General features: G+C 43.5%; 1 protein-coding gene across 1 annotated transcript in view; it reads left to right on the top strand.

The window, feature by feature from the left end:
* The window catches only part of RAD54L2 (RAD54 like 2), a 110309-nt gene that overhangs the window by 75903 nt on the left and 16624 nt on the right, over positions 1–17782 (top strand). The window contains exons 4-12 of the mRNA XM_080806991.1: positions 8810–9011; positions 9996–10135; positions 10728–10844; positions 11161–11387; positions 12621–12803; positions 12944–13077; positions 14716–14912; positions 16007–16349; positions 17037–17214. Of these exons, the coding sequence (XP_080663117.1) occupies positions 8810–9011; positions 9996–10135; positions 10728–10844; positions 11161–11387; positions 12621–12803; positions 12944–13077; positions 14716–14912; positions 16007–16349; positions 17037–17214 (1721 nt within the window). The remainder of the gene's footprint in view (positions 1–8809; positions 9012–9995; positions 10136–10727; positions 10845–11160; positions 11388–12620; positions 12804–12943; positions 13078–14715; positions 14913–16006; positions 16350–17036; positions 17215–17782) is intronic.

The raw sequence follows: 17782 nt of genomic DNA, 5'->3' as shown, positions 1-17782 counted from the left end.
ATTTCTGTGCTCTCTGTCCCATTTCAGTTGTCTATATGGCTGTCTTTATGCCTGTTCCACATTGTTTTGATTATAATAGTAGCTTCATAGTAAGTTTTGAAATCAGAAGTGTGTGCCCTCCTTTGTTCTTTTTCAGAATTGTTTTTTCCTGTTTTTGTAAACAGAATTGTGCTGCAACACAGCTGTTTTTGTTCACTTATATGTTTATGTATAGCTGCTTTTGAGCTGCTCTGGTAAAGTTGAATAGTTATAACAGAAACCTATGACCCACAAAACCTGAAGTGTTTACTATCAGGGTTTTTATAGAAAAAGTTTACCAATATTGGAACATTTAAACTCTTTGCTCATTTCCCTAGCTGTAGTGGATTGTACCACAAATGACTAAATCAAAGGGAAAAATAGTTTGTACAAAGATATTTATGCCACTATAGATACAAATAAAAACTAAGAAATAGCCTGAATGACAAAGCATTCTGTGATACACTGATACCCTTCATTAAAATGATGAGTATGTGGACTGTGTCACTATGTCAAAGAAATATTTATATGTATGTAACATGTGACCAAAACAGAACACAAAATGATGTGTATTCATTGGTTACTGGTGCAAAATATGTGCATATATATTAACAAATGTGGAAAAGTTGAGATCTAAATAGTTTAGAGATTCGTGCTTATTATATATATATTTTCAAGATTTTATTTATTTATTTAACAGAGAGAGATCACAGTAGACAGAGAGGCAGGCAGAGAGAGAGAGAGAGGGAAGCAGGCTCCCCGCTGAGCAGAGAGCCCGATGCGGGACTCGATCCCAGGACCCTGAGATCATGACCTGAGCCGAAGGCAGTGGCTCAACCCACTGAGCCACCCAGGCGCCCCGTGCTTATTATATTTTATCTTCTGTTAAGACTTCTAAAATTAAGGGCGCCTGGGTGGCTCAGTGGGTTAAGCCTCTGCCTTCGGCTCAGGTCATGATCTCAGGGTCCTGGGATTGAGTCCCGCATCGGGCTCTCTGCTTAGCGGGGAGCCTGCTTCTTCTTCCTCTCTCTCTCTCTCTCTCTCTCTGCTTGCCTCTCTGCCTACTTGTGATCTCTGTCAAATAAATAAATAAAATCTTTAAAAAAAAGAAAAAAAAAGACTTCTAAAATTAAAACAGTAGTGAAGTTTTATTCTGGAAAATCTCAAATGAAATAGAAAAAGAGACAGTAGTAAAATGAACCCTGTATTCCCAGTATTCTCTTCAATAGTTGTAAATACAAGGCTAGTCTGGTTTCATCTGTTCCCCCCACCTTGGATTATTTGGAAGTAGATCCTTAAAGTTGTAACCTTTTATCTGTAAACTTCAGAGTGTTTTTATTCTGTCTTCTAGCATTAAAGTCCTAGAAGCAAAAACAAAAATAAACACAATACCATTATCACACCTCAGTATTTTGAATCAGTAATTCCTTATATCATGAAATATGCGGATAATCCCTGATTATCTTTTAAAGATTATTTTTACTGTTATTTCATTAAAATCCCTATAAATCCCACATTTAGTTCATTTGTCTTTCAAATCTCTTTAATCTGAGTTTTTCCTACCTCTTTTTAGTGTTCTTTTTTTCCTTGCAATTTATTTGCAGAAGAAAAGGATTCACTTGTTACTCTAGTTTCATAGATTTTGCCGATTGCATCCTTGTGGTCTTGCTTAACAAATTTAACATAATTCTTTTGTTTTCTAAAAATCATGGATATTATCTTTATTACATTGTCAGCTGATTCAGATACATCAATACATTATCCACTGGTTTTTTGCTTGGAAATCAGCCATCTGGATGTTGTAATACTGCTTTTACCACGTCTTGGTGTCTCGGCTAAGAAGGCCTCAGTTTGCCTGGAAACCCACCATAGGTACTGTCTACTGCTGAAATTGCTTCGGGTTCCGATGACACTCTTGGCTGCTCAGGGAGGCTGTCCTTCTGCATTTGACTTGGGCTTCCACCTCTGGTACATGCCATCCTGTAGTCTATCTCAGGTGTAAGCGGTCCCTGGCCTGCTCCATCACACTGCTGGACGCTCCTCAGAACAGAGTGTCTCCATTGGCCACTCCAGTCTGTCAACATGGTCCTTCTTCCCTGTATTTTTGCAAACCAGTAGTGAGATCTCAAGGTGTGTTGAGATTCAAGTAATGTTTTGGCACACGCACATAATAGTTATGGTGTACACATCCTTTTGCATTACATCAGGCACCATGTGGTAAGACTTGGAATTCACTGAGCTTTGTTTGTATAGTTGGGATTGGGTGGGAAGAAGAGAGAGGCCCCTGAAAGTGTACCTTATACCCCCAACGAGTGAAACATAGAGATTTTTCTTGCATTGTTCTCATTTGCCTAGTCATATTTGTCGTGATGATGTTCATAACTCATTCCTGAGAAGCTTATGTAAGTGTTCGTTAGTGTTTATATAACTCTGGTGATTGCTGTGCACAACTGGCTCACGTGAAAGAGAAAGTTCAGAGGTATTTGCGACCAGATCTGATTCTATGATCCTGAATTTGGGTGGTAATAATCATTTACTTTTAAGCCACATGTCTCTCTACCTCCTTGTTGATCCTTTTCTCTTTTTCTTTAGCGGCGTTTGGATTATATTCCAGAATTTTAGGGAGGACTATCTTTGAAAGTTAAATTAATGATTTTGATAATAGGTTGTAAATTCACATGGTTCATTTTTAAGAAGATACAAAAGAGCATGCAGTGGAAAGTCACATTTTGAATTGGGGAAGAATTAATTATAGAAATTTTGAAGTAATAGTTTAAGAGTAGTTTAAGATGTGGTATATATTATAATGTTATGTAAAAACCAGAAGGTTCATAATAAGCATCATGAAGCAGCAATGAAGCACTTGTAGAACATTAACTTACCTGACAACAAACTTTAAATATTAGTACATCTATAAACTAGAGCTCTTTAACAAGTAAACAGTAGTTGTTGAATCCAGAAGCTGAAGATTAATTCAAAGAATACTGGTTGGTAAGGAGCTGGTTTAGACCTATAGCCTCTGTGTAAAGGGGAAACCTGTGTCTGAACTAAGTGTACATGAGAATTGTATATACTATAATCATTTAAAAATTGCTACTGTGCTTGGCCACGTTCAACCCTGGGTCAGACAGGAATTCAAAGCTAGACCTTATAAGTTGGAATGTTTGATTGTGAATTTGTCTGTAATATTGAAAGGTTATCAGATTATTTTCTTCCTCCTCCCAGAAACATTGAAAGAAATATTGAAAGGTTATCAGATTATTTTCTTCCTCCTCCCAGAAACATCACACTCTGCAAGGCAGAAACCAGAAAAAGGAGGTAGAACAGTTGGCAACAAATTTCCAGTACCCAGTAGATCAAGTTCAGACCCCTTATCCTGCCCTGTATACTCTGACTCTGTCCTGTCTGCCTACTTTCTATTTCTAACCTTGCTTCCAACTGTTCCTCCAAGTGGTTACTCAATAAATTTGCTTGTGAAATAGAAACAAAAGGCCTTAAGGCCAGGAGAACATCAAATTTCATTATCAGAACCAGGTCAGAGGACCTAGCAAAACACCAAGCTGAGGTGTGTCAACCCAGCCTCAAGTGTAATTGTGTAGGGCAAGCTGCAGTTTTGGTGGAAGTAGCCATTTAGCAAGAGATGTCCCCTCTTAGGGACTCTGCTATCCAGCCACATCTTCCTTTGCGAGGAAGAATGTGATAGCCTCCCCTTTTAGGAGGGAAGAATTGAGGGCTGTGAGTTAGGAGAGAGGTGACAGTAATATTATGTAATATTATGTGACAATGCCATGGAAGTATTAGCTCTTTGGAGGGGTGGGGGCCCTGAAGCAGTGGTAGTTCTTCTTAAGGAAAACAGAATTGCTGACCTTTCCTTTTACAGTGCTTCAGGTGGAAATAGGAGAGGACCGTTTGAGGGGAGGGTAGCCAGTCAGACTTGCAGCTCCTTTGGAGCTTTTCTTTCAGTTCTCTTGTCTGGCTGGACACACAAGCAGTAGCACCTTACTTTCTCAGTGGGTGGAAGATGTCCACAAGCCAAGGCTCACGTTGCATTCCCAGTGCTTCTTGTCACCCCGAACTCTTGGTGTCTTTGAGAGGCCTTTTGTAAAAGGCCTGCTGTGGATCCTGTGGTAACAGAGAAGGGGCTGTGATGTTTTAATCTCTTGCTTCTGTTAGTAGTATTGCCTTGTCCCCTTAGGAACATTTCTTGTTTGGTGCCTCTCTTAGCCAGTTCCCCTTTGCTCTTCAAAAAGCAAGTAGATACCTGTTTTAGGTAGATACCTAAAAACTTCCAGTGGTCTCTCAGTGTGAGGGCCAAGGCAGCTACTTCCACTGCTGCTGCAGGAGAGTGAATCACCCCTGGTACTCACATGTGAGTGCGTGTGCATTTGTGCACACATGTCCGCACCCACTATCCCCCTCCAGCCCCACACTTTACATTGGCCACATTAGCTTCCTCTCCCTGCCCAAACAGTTGTCAGTAGAATGTAGAAGGCTAGGAAGAAAGGGCCTTGGAAGTAGTCCTCCCTGGGACAGGGGTTGACATCTGTGCTAGCATCTAGGAAGGATCTTGAGTCTACACCTCAGTCTGCCTTGGTTGAGGGGCTCCTGAGGAGAGACAGGGAAGTGGTTGTTGGGTCGGAAGGCCCTTCTTGCTGCTGATTTGCCTAATTAATTTTAGCCAGTATTGAACTGCATGTATTTTCCCAACTATTCCTCCTTAAGTATATATTCCTTTTGCTTATGTTCCTATATCTGCCTAGAATGTTCTTTCTTTCCCTTTACTAGTTGGTACCTACTTATTATACTAGATTAAAGCCAGGTTTCACCTTACCCAGCCCTAGGCAAGGCTGGATTGGGTGTCCTTTCCCCAAGTGTTGTTGCTGTTAGGTGCTTACCTCACATGTTTCCCCATCTGGACCATTCCATTGTGCCTTGGTACAGGGCCTGGTAATCAAATGCTCCTATGTGTGTTAGGCTAAACTAAAAGGCAAGTGGCAGGAGAGGCAGCAGTGGCTAGTTTGTGGTAGTCTCATATGGAGATTTTTTTTTTTTTATTTTTTAAAATTTTTAAAAAAAGATTTTATTTATTTATTTGACAGACAGATCACAAGTAGGCAGCGAGGCAGGCAGAGAGAGAAGGGAGGAAGCAGGCTCCCTGCTGAGCAGAGAGCCCGATGCGGAGCTCGATCCCAGGATACTGGGATCATGACCTGAGCCGAAGGTAGCGGCTTTAACCCACTGAGCCACCCAGGCGCCCCTCATATGGAGATTTAGAATGAAGATGTGGTCTCCAGTCTCATGTGGCTGGGATGTGTGTGTGTGTGTGTGTGTGTACATATGTTCACACATGCAAATGTGTATTTGTAAGAAACACTCATTTTGTGAGAACAATGCAAGTTGTATCATTTCTGCATCCCCTTTTGCTTTCTTATTTCTGATTTTTTAGTAAGATATACAGTTAAGGTTTGTATTTTCCACATAAGTAAATACTGCTCCCCAGCATGGCTGACTAAGCCCTGTTGCTTTGTTTGCTCCTGGACTGTTCAGTGTGGTCAGGAGTATGAAGTTCCACAGAGTGTGGCAAGACCTGGGTTTAAAGAAGAACATTTTCCCTAAGAGAGCTTTTGACATCCCCATTTTACAGATGTGGGGAACTATGGCTCAGAGAAGTTGAACCCGTGAACAAAGAGCTAGTAAGTAAGTGACAGAGCCAGGATTCGACACTAGCATTGCCTGACCATGAAGCTTATTCTGTTAACTCTCTGCTTCTGTTTTCCTGCTTGTTTCCTATATACCCACAGGCAAGCTATTTCTTTCTCTCTTTTTTTTTTTTTTTTTAAACTTTTTAGGGCTTTGGTTTCTCAAATTTAGAATGAGGGGAGCAAAATTCACCTTGCCATTATCATAAGAAAGGAGATAAGAAACCAAACTCATTCCTTGTAGCTGGAATGGGTGTAGTCCTAGGAAGAGCAGCAGCTGTTTTATATGGTGTTTACTATGTGCTGAACATAGTTCCAGCACGTCGTCTAGGCTCTCTCACATAACCATCTTCTCAACTGTCAGGCTGAGGAATAGCATGACAGTTGTTACTCCCTTTTTATAATTGAGGAGCAGATAAGAGACAGCAGGTGTTCATACCCTAGAAGTCTGGTTTCAGTGTCCATAATGAACCCCTGTGCTCGGTTATCTCTCAGGAAATGTTAGTTCCCAACTCCATGCTGTTCTAGAACCTGACATCCATGTAAAAGAGACCATAAGGAACTTTCCCCACAATGGCAATAGGGGCTGTATACCAAGCCACAGAAGATAAGCAGTGATGGAGTATCTGGAACACTTACGATTTTTTTTTTTTTTTGGAACACTTACGATTTTGTGACTTGGCCACTGGCTGATGATATGTTATTTTTTGGTGATTAGGTGCATATGATGATGACCCATGATATGTCTATCTTTTTGTTTGGGGACATTGGCTTACGGGTTCACTCACTGAAGTCTATGGCAACACTGTCTCCCTTTACCAAAACCTACAGTGTTCAGTGTTTCTTACCCCATTGGCACCTGAGTCCATACTGATATAAATAAATATTTATATATTGATATAAATATTGATTTATTTATAAATAAATGTTGAATATATAAATGAGGGAGAGGGGACAGATCTTCCTTACAGAAGAATTCCAAATAATGAATGTTGACATGAAGAGGGAAATAGAAAACCACTATTAGAACACCACAGTAAGAATTTCTCAAGGTAAGATCCACTGATGGATGTTAAAATGAGTGGGTAAATTTTAAGAAATTGGATATTTGCATTCTCAAAGCCTCACAGTCCCCTACCACCCCAAATATTTGCATGTGATTTTGACATATGTCCAGAAATTCTCTAATGCCCCGTCTCAGGAAATAGTGCTTAATTCTCTTTCCCCTGAATGTGCCTGGGCTTAGTGATTGGCTTATAAAATATGGAAAGGGGAAAATAGTGATTTTATAGTGGAAAAGTCTGGCAGACACCACTTCAAACAAGTGATTAAGGCTAATATCACCAGTAATATGATACATGATAGCATGTATCCTGATAAGATGTGATGAGTATCCTTCTCATCATACCTTACTTCTTTACTTTACTTTACTTTACTTCTGCAGTATTCTTCCCCCAAAAACCATAACTCCATTCTGATTATGAGAAAACATCTGATGCTCAAATTAGGGGATAGTCTGCAAAACACCTGACCAGTACTTTTCAAAAAACTGTCAAGGTCATGAAAGACAAGAAGAGAAACTGCCACAGTTTAGAGAGACTGAGGCATGAGAGCTAGATACAATATGATATCCTGGATGGAATCCTGTAGCAGAAAAAGGACATTAGTGGAAAACTGGTGAAACCCAAATAAAGTTTAAAGTTAAGTTAACAGCATGGGGTGCCTGGGTGGTGTGCTTGGTGGAGCATCCAGCTCGACTTCAGCTCAGGTCGTGATCTTGGGTCATAGGATCAAGCCCCACATCGGGCTCTGTGCTCAGAGTGGCGTCTGCTTGAGAGTCTCTCTCCCTCTCCCTCTGCCCCCCGCCTCGTGTTTTCTCTCTCTAAAATAAATAAGCACATCTTTAAAGTTTAGTTAAAAACAAACAAAAATTATCCCACCAAAATACCAGACTTCCTGAGTCCTTCCTGCCTGAGATCCAAGTGGCCTTGATCAGTGCATCTCAGTTATAGCATTTATGTTCTAGCTTTAAATTGCTCTTACCTTTGGGAAAGACTTTTTAGTTGCGTACTTCTTGTATCTGGGAGGCTCTGGTGGATTTGGAGACAAGCTTAAGATCTATGTGACTGTCAAAGCCTGCCCATCCCGTAAACAGAATGCTGCTCAGCAGACTGAGGAAGACGGGTATGCATATGGACCCTCCTACGCCAGCCCTAGTCCTTGTCAGTGTTTGATGCCACAAACGACATTCCTCTGCCAGAAATTTCCTCCTTTTCTCCCCTCCCTCAAGGCAGTACCTTTAGACATTCTCCCCTTTCAAAGCTTCACTCATATTTTACTTCTCATGTAATTCCATGTATGATCACACCACAAAGTATTGTCTTTATTGTCACATATTCCTGTGACCCTAAGGCAGTTATTCTTGATTTAGCTAATTATCTCTGGCTCGAAAAATGATATATTTTTAAGTTCTTTAGATCAGTTAACCTGCCCTTCCTGTGGTGTTTAGCATACCTTGCTTTATTATGTCTAGAAAACAAACTTCTTGCAAGGAAGAAGTCATATAAACATCCCTTGAAGCATCTTGCCATGTTGTAAGCCCTCACTGATTGGCCAGTGAATTGAAGGAGTGAACACTTTAAGACATCAAAAGGAGGAATATTCCCTTTGTTGGCAGATGAGACACAAGTGAGTGTGAGCTGTACTTGGAACCTCTTGTCCCTTTCAGAGCATTCTGAGGCCATGAAGCTTCCTCACTCTGATCAGAGTGCTAAATTTAAATTTAGCAAGAGTGATGGCTATTATTCGTTGTGAGCCTGCCCTGGAGCAGGCTTGGTTCTAGACATGCATACATGCACATGCACATACATGAGGACATGATTTAGTCCTTATAACAACTCTGAAATGTAGGCATCGCTATTCTCATTTTATAGATCAGTCCACTGAGATTCAGAGAGCCGTAAGTCACTTGCTTTAGCTTACCAGCTAATAAGTTGTTGAATTGAGATTTGAACCCAGGTGTGCCTGCATCAAAACCCACTTTTCTCCCCATAATGGTTAGTCCCTGTACCTCTGTCTCCTTGTCTTTTCAGACCCATCCCTGGAAGACATGTGTGGCACTGAATGTGCCCAGCTGGAGGAAGATGGGCAGCGGCCACCGCGGTGCACTTCAACTACCTCATCTCAGTCTGAGCCTTCAGAGCAGCTTAGGCGCCCCCAAGGCAAGAGCCTAGCCTCCGAGGACCCCAAAAAGAAGAGAGCTCAGAAGCCCTCCCATATGAGGAGAAACATAAGGTGAGTTGTGCTCAGGGTGAGAGGAGAAGGGAAGGAGGAGAGGTATTACCTTCATTTGAAGGCTGTCAGTAGCAGCACTGGTTTGAGCAGGAGAGTCCCCTTTCCAAAGAAGAAAAGTGTAAGCTGTGTGCCCCCAATTAATAGTGGAGATGCTTTTCAGGACCACCCCAGGCTGTCAGAGATTGTGGGGCAAATGCGGTGGGCACTAGGCTATGCTGGGGAGTTTCCTACTCTCTGGAGACCCTGGGGGCATCCCAAGTATGAGAGAGTGCTCTGGTTGGACTGTTTTTTCCTTTATTTTTCCCTTACGTTTCTAAACAGGAGGAGATCAAAGAAGTTGAATTCTCATTTTCTTAGAGCTCAACTTCGGTTGGCAGGGAACTCTCTGGACCAAAGCAGGGCTTTTTCCTTGAGCTAAGTGAATGGAAGATGTGAGCTTCCTTAACTGTCCAAATCCCCCACAGCCAGCCCTTCCTTCTGTCACAGCCCTTCCTTCTTTTCCCATTGAAAGGAGATCAATGAGATCTTTTTCTCCTCCTACCCTCATCTTTTTTGTTTTTGAATGTAATGATAGCTTAAAAATTTTACTCAGACTCTGGGAAATAAAGATGCAGAATCATCTGTAGTCCTGCTTTCCCACATAACAACTCTATTTTTTAATATTATTTTTCAACTTGATAAATCACAAATTACTCTGTTTTACTCTTGATCTGTTGTGTGCAAAGATGAGTTTTCAGGGACTTGTCTCAGAAAGTTAAATAATATGAAAAAATGTTAGCCCAGAATCACCTGAGCCTGGAAGTCCCTCCCACTTTTTTTTTTTTTTTTTTTAAACCTTGCCTTTTGCATGGATGTGTGGGACCGATGTGTGGGGCTTCTCTTCCTCATGCCTCAGATCTGTGAGGTCAGCAGTGAACTCTTTAGCTTGACATTACGTTGCCCAAATCTCAAACCAATCCAAGTGATCACTCTTGTAATGTTTAGAAAGCTGCTCCGAGAGGATCAATTGGAGCCAGTTACCAAAGCAGCACAACAGGAGGAGTTGGAAAGAAGGAAACGCTTGGAGCAGCAGAGGAAGGATTACGCAGCCCCCATTCCTACAGTTCCCCTGGAGTTCCTTCCTGGTAAGCAGCGGAAGTGGCAGGAAGTATAGGGAGATGAGGCCTTGGGCACATACAGTGGTGAAGTGTGGATCTGAAATAAGACTGTGGCCTCTCTGGAATCTTTTTGAGTCATTCAGTTTCTTAGGAGCACATGATTAGAAACATCTAAAAGGTTAAGATGGGTAAAAATGTACCCCTCAGGGGTCCTGGCTGGCTTAGTGGGTAGAGCATGGGACTCTTGATCTCAAGGTTGTGAGTTCAGGCCCCACTTTGAGCATAGACTGTACTTTAAAAAAAAATATATGTGCATGTGTGTGTTTTTAATATACTCCTCAGATTGATATTATTTAAATTTTTTCTCCTGTAACTTTGAATCTTAACATGCCAAGGGATTAGGATCTTTTTTAGTGGTCAGGTGGGCGCTAGGAGATAAGAACCAGTAAAGATAAGGGAAGTTCGAAAGGGGGCTGAGGTATTTGAGACACCCCTCTACTTCGCTCCTCAGGGGGTAGTTCCCTTGAGGGCAACAAAGGAAGAAGGCTGATAAGTCATTTGGAAGCTGGGTCTGAGCTAAGTGTGGTTTTGACATTCCCTTCCATCTTTTCTTCCCTAGAGGAAATTGTCTTAAGAGCAAGCGATGGTCCCCAACTGCCTCCTCGGGTCCTTGCCCAGGAAGTCATTTGTTTGGACAGCAGCAGTGGCAGTGAGGATGAAAAAAGCAGTCGAGATGGTAAGGTTGAGCCAGAGGTGCCTCCACTTCCTCCCGACTCAGTGCCCACCCTGAATAATTGGCTGTGCCTCTGAATAGAAATCAGTCCTTCCCCATTGGGTTTGGGGTTTGACTGTGACAAATGTCCCTGAATCTCCTTGTAAATGCAGGGTTTTCCCTTGTCTTAACTCGAAGCTGGAAGAGGGAAATAATAAAACTCAAAACTGTACAAGTGATAACAAGTTGTAACTTTTTTGCCATGCTGTAATGCTTTAGTGATGAGCAGTAGATTATCTCCGCTCCCTGGGTTTTTGTTCTGTTTTGTTGGCTGTCTCAGAAGTTATTGAACTGAGCTCTGGAGAGGAGGACACTCTGCACATTGTGGACAGCAGTGAGTCTGTTAGTGAGGAGGATGAGGAAGAGGAGAAGGGTGGCACCCATGTGAATGACATCTTAAACCAGCGTGATGCTCTGGGGCGGGTCCTCGTCAACCTGAACCACCCTCCAGAGGAGGAGAATGTCTTCCTGGCCCCGCAGTTGGCACGGGCAGTGAAACCTCATCAGGTACCACAAATCTTGACACTCCTCTTTGTTTCCTTTCAGCTTCCTTGCTGAGAGCATCACCTGCTGGTGGTTTTTAGCATCACAGCCTGTGAAGTACTTGTACGGTACCTAGAGCCTCGATTGGAAAGGCCTGATCCTTCCTCCTAGCATTTGATGTTTCAAATTTCTCTTTTTCTTTTTTCTTCCTTTCTTTTTAAAAAAGATTTTACTTGTTTATTTGACAGAGAGAAAGGGAACATAAGCAGGGACAGTGGGAGAGGGAAAAACGGGCTTCCCGCTGAGCAGGGAGCCCTATGCGGTGTTCGATCCCAGGACCCTGGGATCATGACCTGAGCCAAAGGCAGACACTTAACAACCGAGTCACCCAGGCACCCCAGTGCTTCAGGATTTCTGATGAATGGGAAGTCCAAGCCTTACATTTGCCCTGTTGTGTATAAGGTGCTATATCTCTTGGCTTAATGATCTTGAGCTTCCTCTGTGAGAGCTGCAAGACTGATTGAGATGCTATCTGGAGGGAAGTGCTTTAATTAGGAATTGATTTGATTCTGGAAGTAGTTCCAGAAGAGATTTAAGAGTCAGAAGTTTGAGCAACTTTCTGATAGGAGGGAACAGAGTAGTTTGTGTTGACCCAGAGCCCTGAACCAAGACTAGTGAGTGGAAGTTCCATGAAGACAGAGATTGACTCAACACAAGAACTCTTAATAAGAACTGCTCCTCATGGGATGGGCTAGGTAAGCAACCAGGGGCTGAGTGAGAGACCCTGTCAAGAATTTGGTACTGCAGATTTTTGCCTTAGATGGGTCATTGTACAAGGTGAATGATTTTCTGTTTTCTCTAGGAAGACTGTCACCAGCCAATAGACTAGGCAGGGTACAGGGAAACTTCCGTAGCCATCCACAACTGTCTGGTGTGGTATCTGCTCATTTATTTAATTCTCACTAATTCCAGGATGAATGAAACTAAAGCCCTGGTCTTTTTCTTTCTTTTTTTTTTTTTTGAAGATTTTATTTATTTATTTGAGAGAATGAAAGAGAGAGCATGAGAGGGGAGAGAGTCAGAGGGAGAAGCAGACTCCCCGCTGAGCAGGGAGCCTGATGTGGTACTCCGTCGCAGACTCCAGGATCATGACCTGAGTCAAAGGCAGTCGCTTACCCAACTGAGCCACCGAGGCATCCGTAAAGCTCTGGTCTTTGCCAGCTCCTTTAACTATTGCCTGTGTTTGTCCCTTGTCAGATTGGTGGGATCCGGTTCCTGTATGATAACCTGGTTGAATCCCTGGAGAGGTTTAAGACCAGTAGTGGCTTTGGCTGTATCCTGGCCCACAGCATGGGTCTGGGGAAAACTTTGCAAGTGATATCCTTCATCGATGTCCTCTTCCGCCACACGCCAGCCAAAACTGTCCTTGCCATTGTGCCGGTAAGAGTTGGGGAAGGCATTATGTAGTCAGCCCTCTGAGGATCTATGGCTTAATGCCTTGCTGGGTACTGAAGAGCTCAATGAGCTCAGCTTTGAGCTTGTTTCTTAAAACTCTCTTCCCGGGCTTGGCTTTTTACCAGGTTAATACTCTTCAGAATTGGCTGGCAGAGTTCAACATGTGGCTTCCAGCTCCTGAAGCCCTTCCAGCTGACAATAAGCCTGAAGAAGTCCAGCCTCGCTTCTTTAAAGTTCACATCTTGAATGATGAGCACAAGTAGGTGACCTACCTTCTGTTCTTTGGTTTTAAATTGTTGTGGGTTTTTTTTTCCTTTTAAATTGTTGTGGGTTGTTTTTTTTTTCAATTTTTTAAAAGATTTTGTGTATTTATTTGACACAGAGAGAGAGAGATCACAAGTAGGCAGAGAGGCGGGCAGAGAGAGAGAGGGGGGGAAGCAGGTTCCCTGCTGAGGAGAGAGCCCAATGTGGGGCTCGATCCCAGGACCCTGAGATCATGACCTGAGCCAAAGGCAGAGGCTTAACCCACTGAGCCACTCAGGCGCCCCTGCCCTTGCCTTTTAGACTTCTTTCCGAAGTCTGGATATCAGTGCAGTCTATTTGCATATGAACCCTGTCTTCCCAGATTCTTTTTGGTTTCTCAATGTGCCCATGCCCCTTGTTACTCATTTTTTCTCTACCTGGCTTTTCGGTAAAGTCAGGTAGCCTGGGAAATTCCTTATGTTCTGCGTAAAGATGCCTTTATATCCTTAAAAATGCATACATCATCCTATTTTTCCCACATGGACAGTAATAAAAGTCAACATGATGAAATGAAACTGTCCACCTTTTACATTTCTCTTTCTTAGAAGCCTAATCAGCAGTCTCTTTTCAGCACTGATCTACAGTTGAACTTTAATGGTACAACTTCCAGGCTTTGAAAAGTGCAAACTTTTGTTTTAGGTCAAAACAAAATTATTTATCTTTTCATTTCATAAATTCAACTTGATTTCCCAAATTCTAAAGCTATTTCTTGGTTCAAGCCAACTATCCATATTATCTTCCCCCTGCCTGTGCTGGCATGGATAATTGAGAAGATAGACTTTGTTTTCTGCAGAGGCTGCCTTTTGTGATCTTTGGTCACACACATCTAAGTGAGGAGACTGAGTGGCCCCCTGGGTAGTTGATCACCTGCTCTTGTTTCTTGGATTTCATGACTGTTAGTCCACATGCAGTTAATGAATTATAGCCTGGGCTCAGTTGTTTAGGAGTGGAGGGACTGTGCTGAATGTTGGCTCTGCTGCTCTTTCTCCTTTATGGCTTGTCCTTGGCTCTTTACTCACCAGGGCCCGGGCAGGTAAAATGAAGAATATTGTCCTTGCTTTTACTACCTTGTATTTATTATGGGAATAACTTGAAATTCTCTCTCAAATGTAGAATTGTAGCCATGCATGTATATCCAAGGGAGTTGTCACTTTTTTTTCTTTTTTTTTTTTTTTAACAAGACCGGGAAGGGGAGTGTGGGTGTGGAGGGAGAGGGAGAGAATGAATCTTAAGCAGGCTTCATGCCCAGCCCAGAGCCCAACACGGGGTTTGCTCTCACAACCCTGAAACCGTGACCTGAGCCAAAATCAAGAGTCAGACGCTTAACCGATTGAGCCACCCATGCATCCCAGGAGTTGTCACTTTTGCTTGCCTTGTGCCATTGCATTTCTGTTTTTCTGCTGTTTAACTGTCATTGGTGACCCAGTCTATCCTCAGTGATATGAGCATCTCTGGGATGCTGGGAAAGTCCTTGGGCAACTGGCTGGCCATTGTGATGCTGCCACTGCATGTACATCAACATCGCTCTGATTGTGAGCAGTTCTTCCTGGGGAACAGTGGAAGCAGTAATTTTTTTCTCTGTTCACTCTTGCAGGACAATGGCAGCTCGTGCTAAAGTGATGGCTGATTGGGTGTCAGAGGGTGGGGTGCTGCTGATGGGGTACGAAATGTACAGACTCCTCACCCTGAAGAAATCCTTTGCCACAGGTAGATCGAAGAAAACCAAGAAACGTTCTCACCCGGTCATCATTGATCTGGATGAGGAAGACCGACAGCAGGAGTTTCGGAGAGGTGGGAACCTGTCCCCAGGGTGCGCTTAGTGGGTAGCGTTTCAGGAAGAAGAAATAGTGTTTGTAATAGCACCAAGTCACATTTGAAGATTATCCATGAATTGTATTGTCATGAGCCACAATTCCTGGTCCCTGAGATAGGTGGGATGGCCTCCATTGGCTCTCAGAAGGTGCTTCTTTCCTTGCCTGCTGTGGAATTCTGGTTGGGCCATGCACAGGCTGGCTCAGGGAGACTCTCCTGCCCATTTGGCTCTGTTTCTCTCACAGAGCAGTTGGTAGAGTGCTGGTCCCCCTCGCCTTGTCCTAAAGGTGTTCTGAGATAGCATTAAAAAAATATTTATACAGTATTTAAATCATTAGCATACAGAGTAGTAATAATATTATGAATTTATAAAAGAATTTATCTTCATTTTTTTAGTGAAAGCCATTCTCATAGTTGTAGTTCTGTTCTCTCTTCTAAGGGGTTTTTGCCCATTTGGGACAAAAAGGATTTTTTTTTTTTAGGTTCAGAGGCTGTTGCATTTTATAGGTCTCTTCATCTGTAGATTGTTTGTTCTAGGTTTCCTTCTGTGGTAGAGCTGGTATGAATTTGCCATTTAGCAGTGACTGGCAGGTAACTCCAGGAAGATTCTTTGCTTTAGCTAACTCCCCACCAGCCAGCCTGCAGATGGTTTCAAGATGCTGACAAGGGTGAAAGCCGACTGCAGTGTCTGGATGATTCCCATCAGTCTCACCTAGACCCGTTTGTAATCCTAGTCTGGTACTCTGTAAAGTCACACTCTCTGCCACCCACTTGGCATAAGCCCTAGGAAGGCAAGGTGTTTTACCTTTAGCCTAACGGAAAAAAAGAAAAAAAAAGAAAAGGAAAGAGGGAAAAGAGGTATTTACTGCAAGAGTCATTAGTCCAGGTTAACAAGTCACACCAGATGTGCAGGAGCCTGGATGGTTGGCTCCCTTTCACTAATAGGGGCTGACTCTTGCTTTCCTGCTTCCTTCATTTCTTCTGTCTCCTCCAGGGTGCACCCTTACTTCTCATATTGTTGACTAAGAGCAGGCCCTCTCACCCTCTGACTCCGGATCCTCTTCCCTCCCTAGAGTTTGAGAAGGCCTTATGCCGCCCTGGCCCTGATGTGGTGATTTGTGACGAGGGACACCGCATCAAAAACTGCCAGGCCAGCACCTCGCAGGCCCTGAAGAACATTCGCTCTCGCCGTCGGGTGGTGCTGACTGGGTACCCCCTGCAGAACAACCTCATTGAGTATTGGTGCATGGTGGACTTTGTGCGCCCAGACTTCCTCGGCACCCGGCAGGAGTTCAGCAACATGTTTGAGCGCCCCATCCTGAACGGACAGTGTATTGACAGCACGCCTCAGGACGTCCGCCTGATGCGCTACCGGAGCCACGTCTTGCACAGCCTCCTGGAGGGGTTCGTGCAGAGGTGAGCCGTCCCTAGGGCTCTGTCTCCTGAATCCTCAGAGAGACCGTGTGTAATGGGAACACAGAGCTATCCCGAAGGTGGACTATTACAGCAGGAGGGTCCCTTTCTAGTGGGTGATAGTAAAACTTTCCTTTTAGTGAATCGCTTTTCCTGAATAGCACACAAATGATGGATAGCTGCTGTTTCAGTCCTCTGAAAGTTTGGCCTAGAAGTGCTTCACTCAGAAGTTTATCTTTGAAGTTTCTAGAGATACCTGCCTCACTTGCTGAGAAGCAAAAGAGAGCTAGCCTTCTGCTGACTTGGCAGGAGCATAGAACTGCTGCTTCTCAGCAGCATGGCCTCACCAGTTTCAGCATCTTGGTAGATGTAGTTAGGGTAGTCTAAAGCAGTCTCCTTGTTTTTCCTTGTTAAGATGGCATTTGTGCAGCAAGCGGAGAGAAATAGCCCTGAATCTGGGTAGGAACCTGAAGTTCCCTGTCTTTGCCACCCAGTCCTCTTTGCTCTAATTCTTGTCCTTAAAATGAGTTTCCTCTGATGGTCATTAAACCAATCCTCATTATCGCAAGGCTGCTGTGAATGTGGAGATCCCCAAGAGGAGGTGGGGCAGAAACGCAGAGTTCTCTTGTTTCCGTACACTGACCCATCCTGGCCCCACAGGCTTGACAGGTCTGATCTCTGCCTTTGTAGGAGAGGCCACACTGTCCTGAAGATTCATCTCCCTGCCAAGGAAGAAAATGTGATCCTGGTGCGGCTCTCGAAGATCCAGAGAGATTTGTACACGCAGTTCATGGACCGTTTCCGAGACTGTGGTAGCAGTGGCTGGCTGGGGCTGAACCCCCTTAAGGCTTTCTGTGTGTGCTGCAAGGTATGTTGAGACCTCAGAGAATGCTGACATACAGATGAAGGATGCACATGGTCCCAAGGGAGTTATTCCTGCTGGGAGCCCTTGATAAAGGAAGAATAAAGTGAGAGGGGCCACCCTTGGTTGTCTGCATGGGAGCATGGGGGACCCCAAGGAGAGATTGGTGGTGTGTGCTGCTCAGTTCCTAGGGGGGCCACCCATAGCCTAGGATGTAAATGGTGCTCCTTGTGGTTGGGCAGTTCATTTGTACAACTTGTTTTACTGAATTTGAGAAATCATTTCCTTTCTCACGGATTTTTTCCCCTTGGGAAAAAAGGAGTAATGGAAGAACATTGTAGGGCATTTTGACTGCTAATGTAATCAAGATTCAAGATACATATAGCTTAGACAAGTTTTGGGGGTAACTTCTGTTTGATTCTGTGTTTAATGAGATTGAGATCTCTTTCATCCTAGTAATGCTTGAGATGGTTTGGGGACAGAAGGGCCCAGGTATCTTTAGCATGAAGCTCCATGAACAGGTGGATGAACCCTGACTTGTCTTTAGTATGTGCTCCCTGTTGCCTAATGAGGG

Source organism: Martes martes (assembly GCF_963455335.1).
Source record: "Martes martes genome assembly, chromosome: 1".
NCBI lineage: Eukaryota > Metazoa > Chordata > Mammalia > Carnivora > Mustelidae > Martes > Martes martes.
Note: the sequence above shows the minus strand (reverse complement) of the source record. Positions and strands in the feature narration are given on the sequence as shown.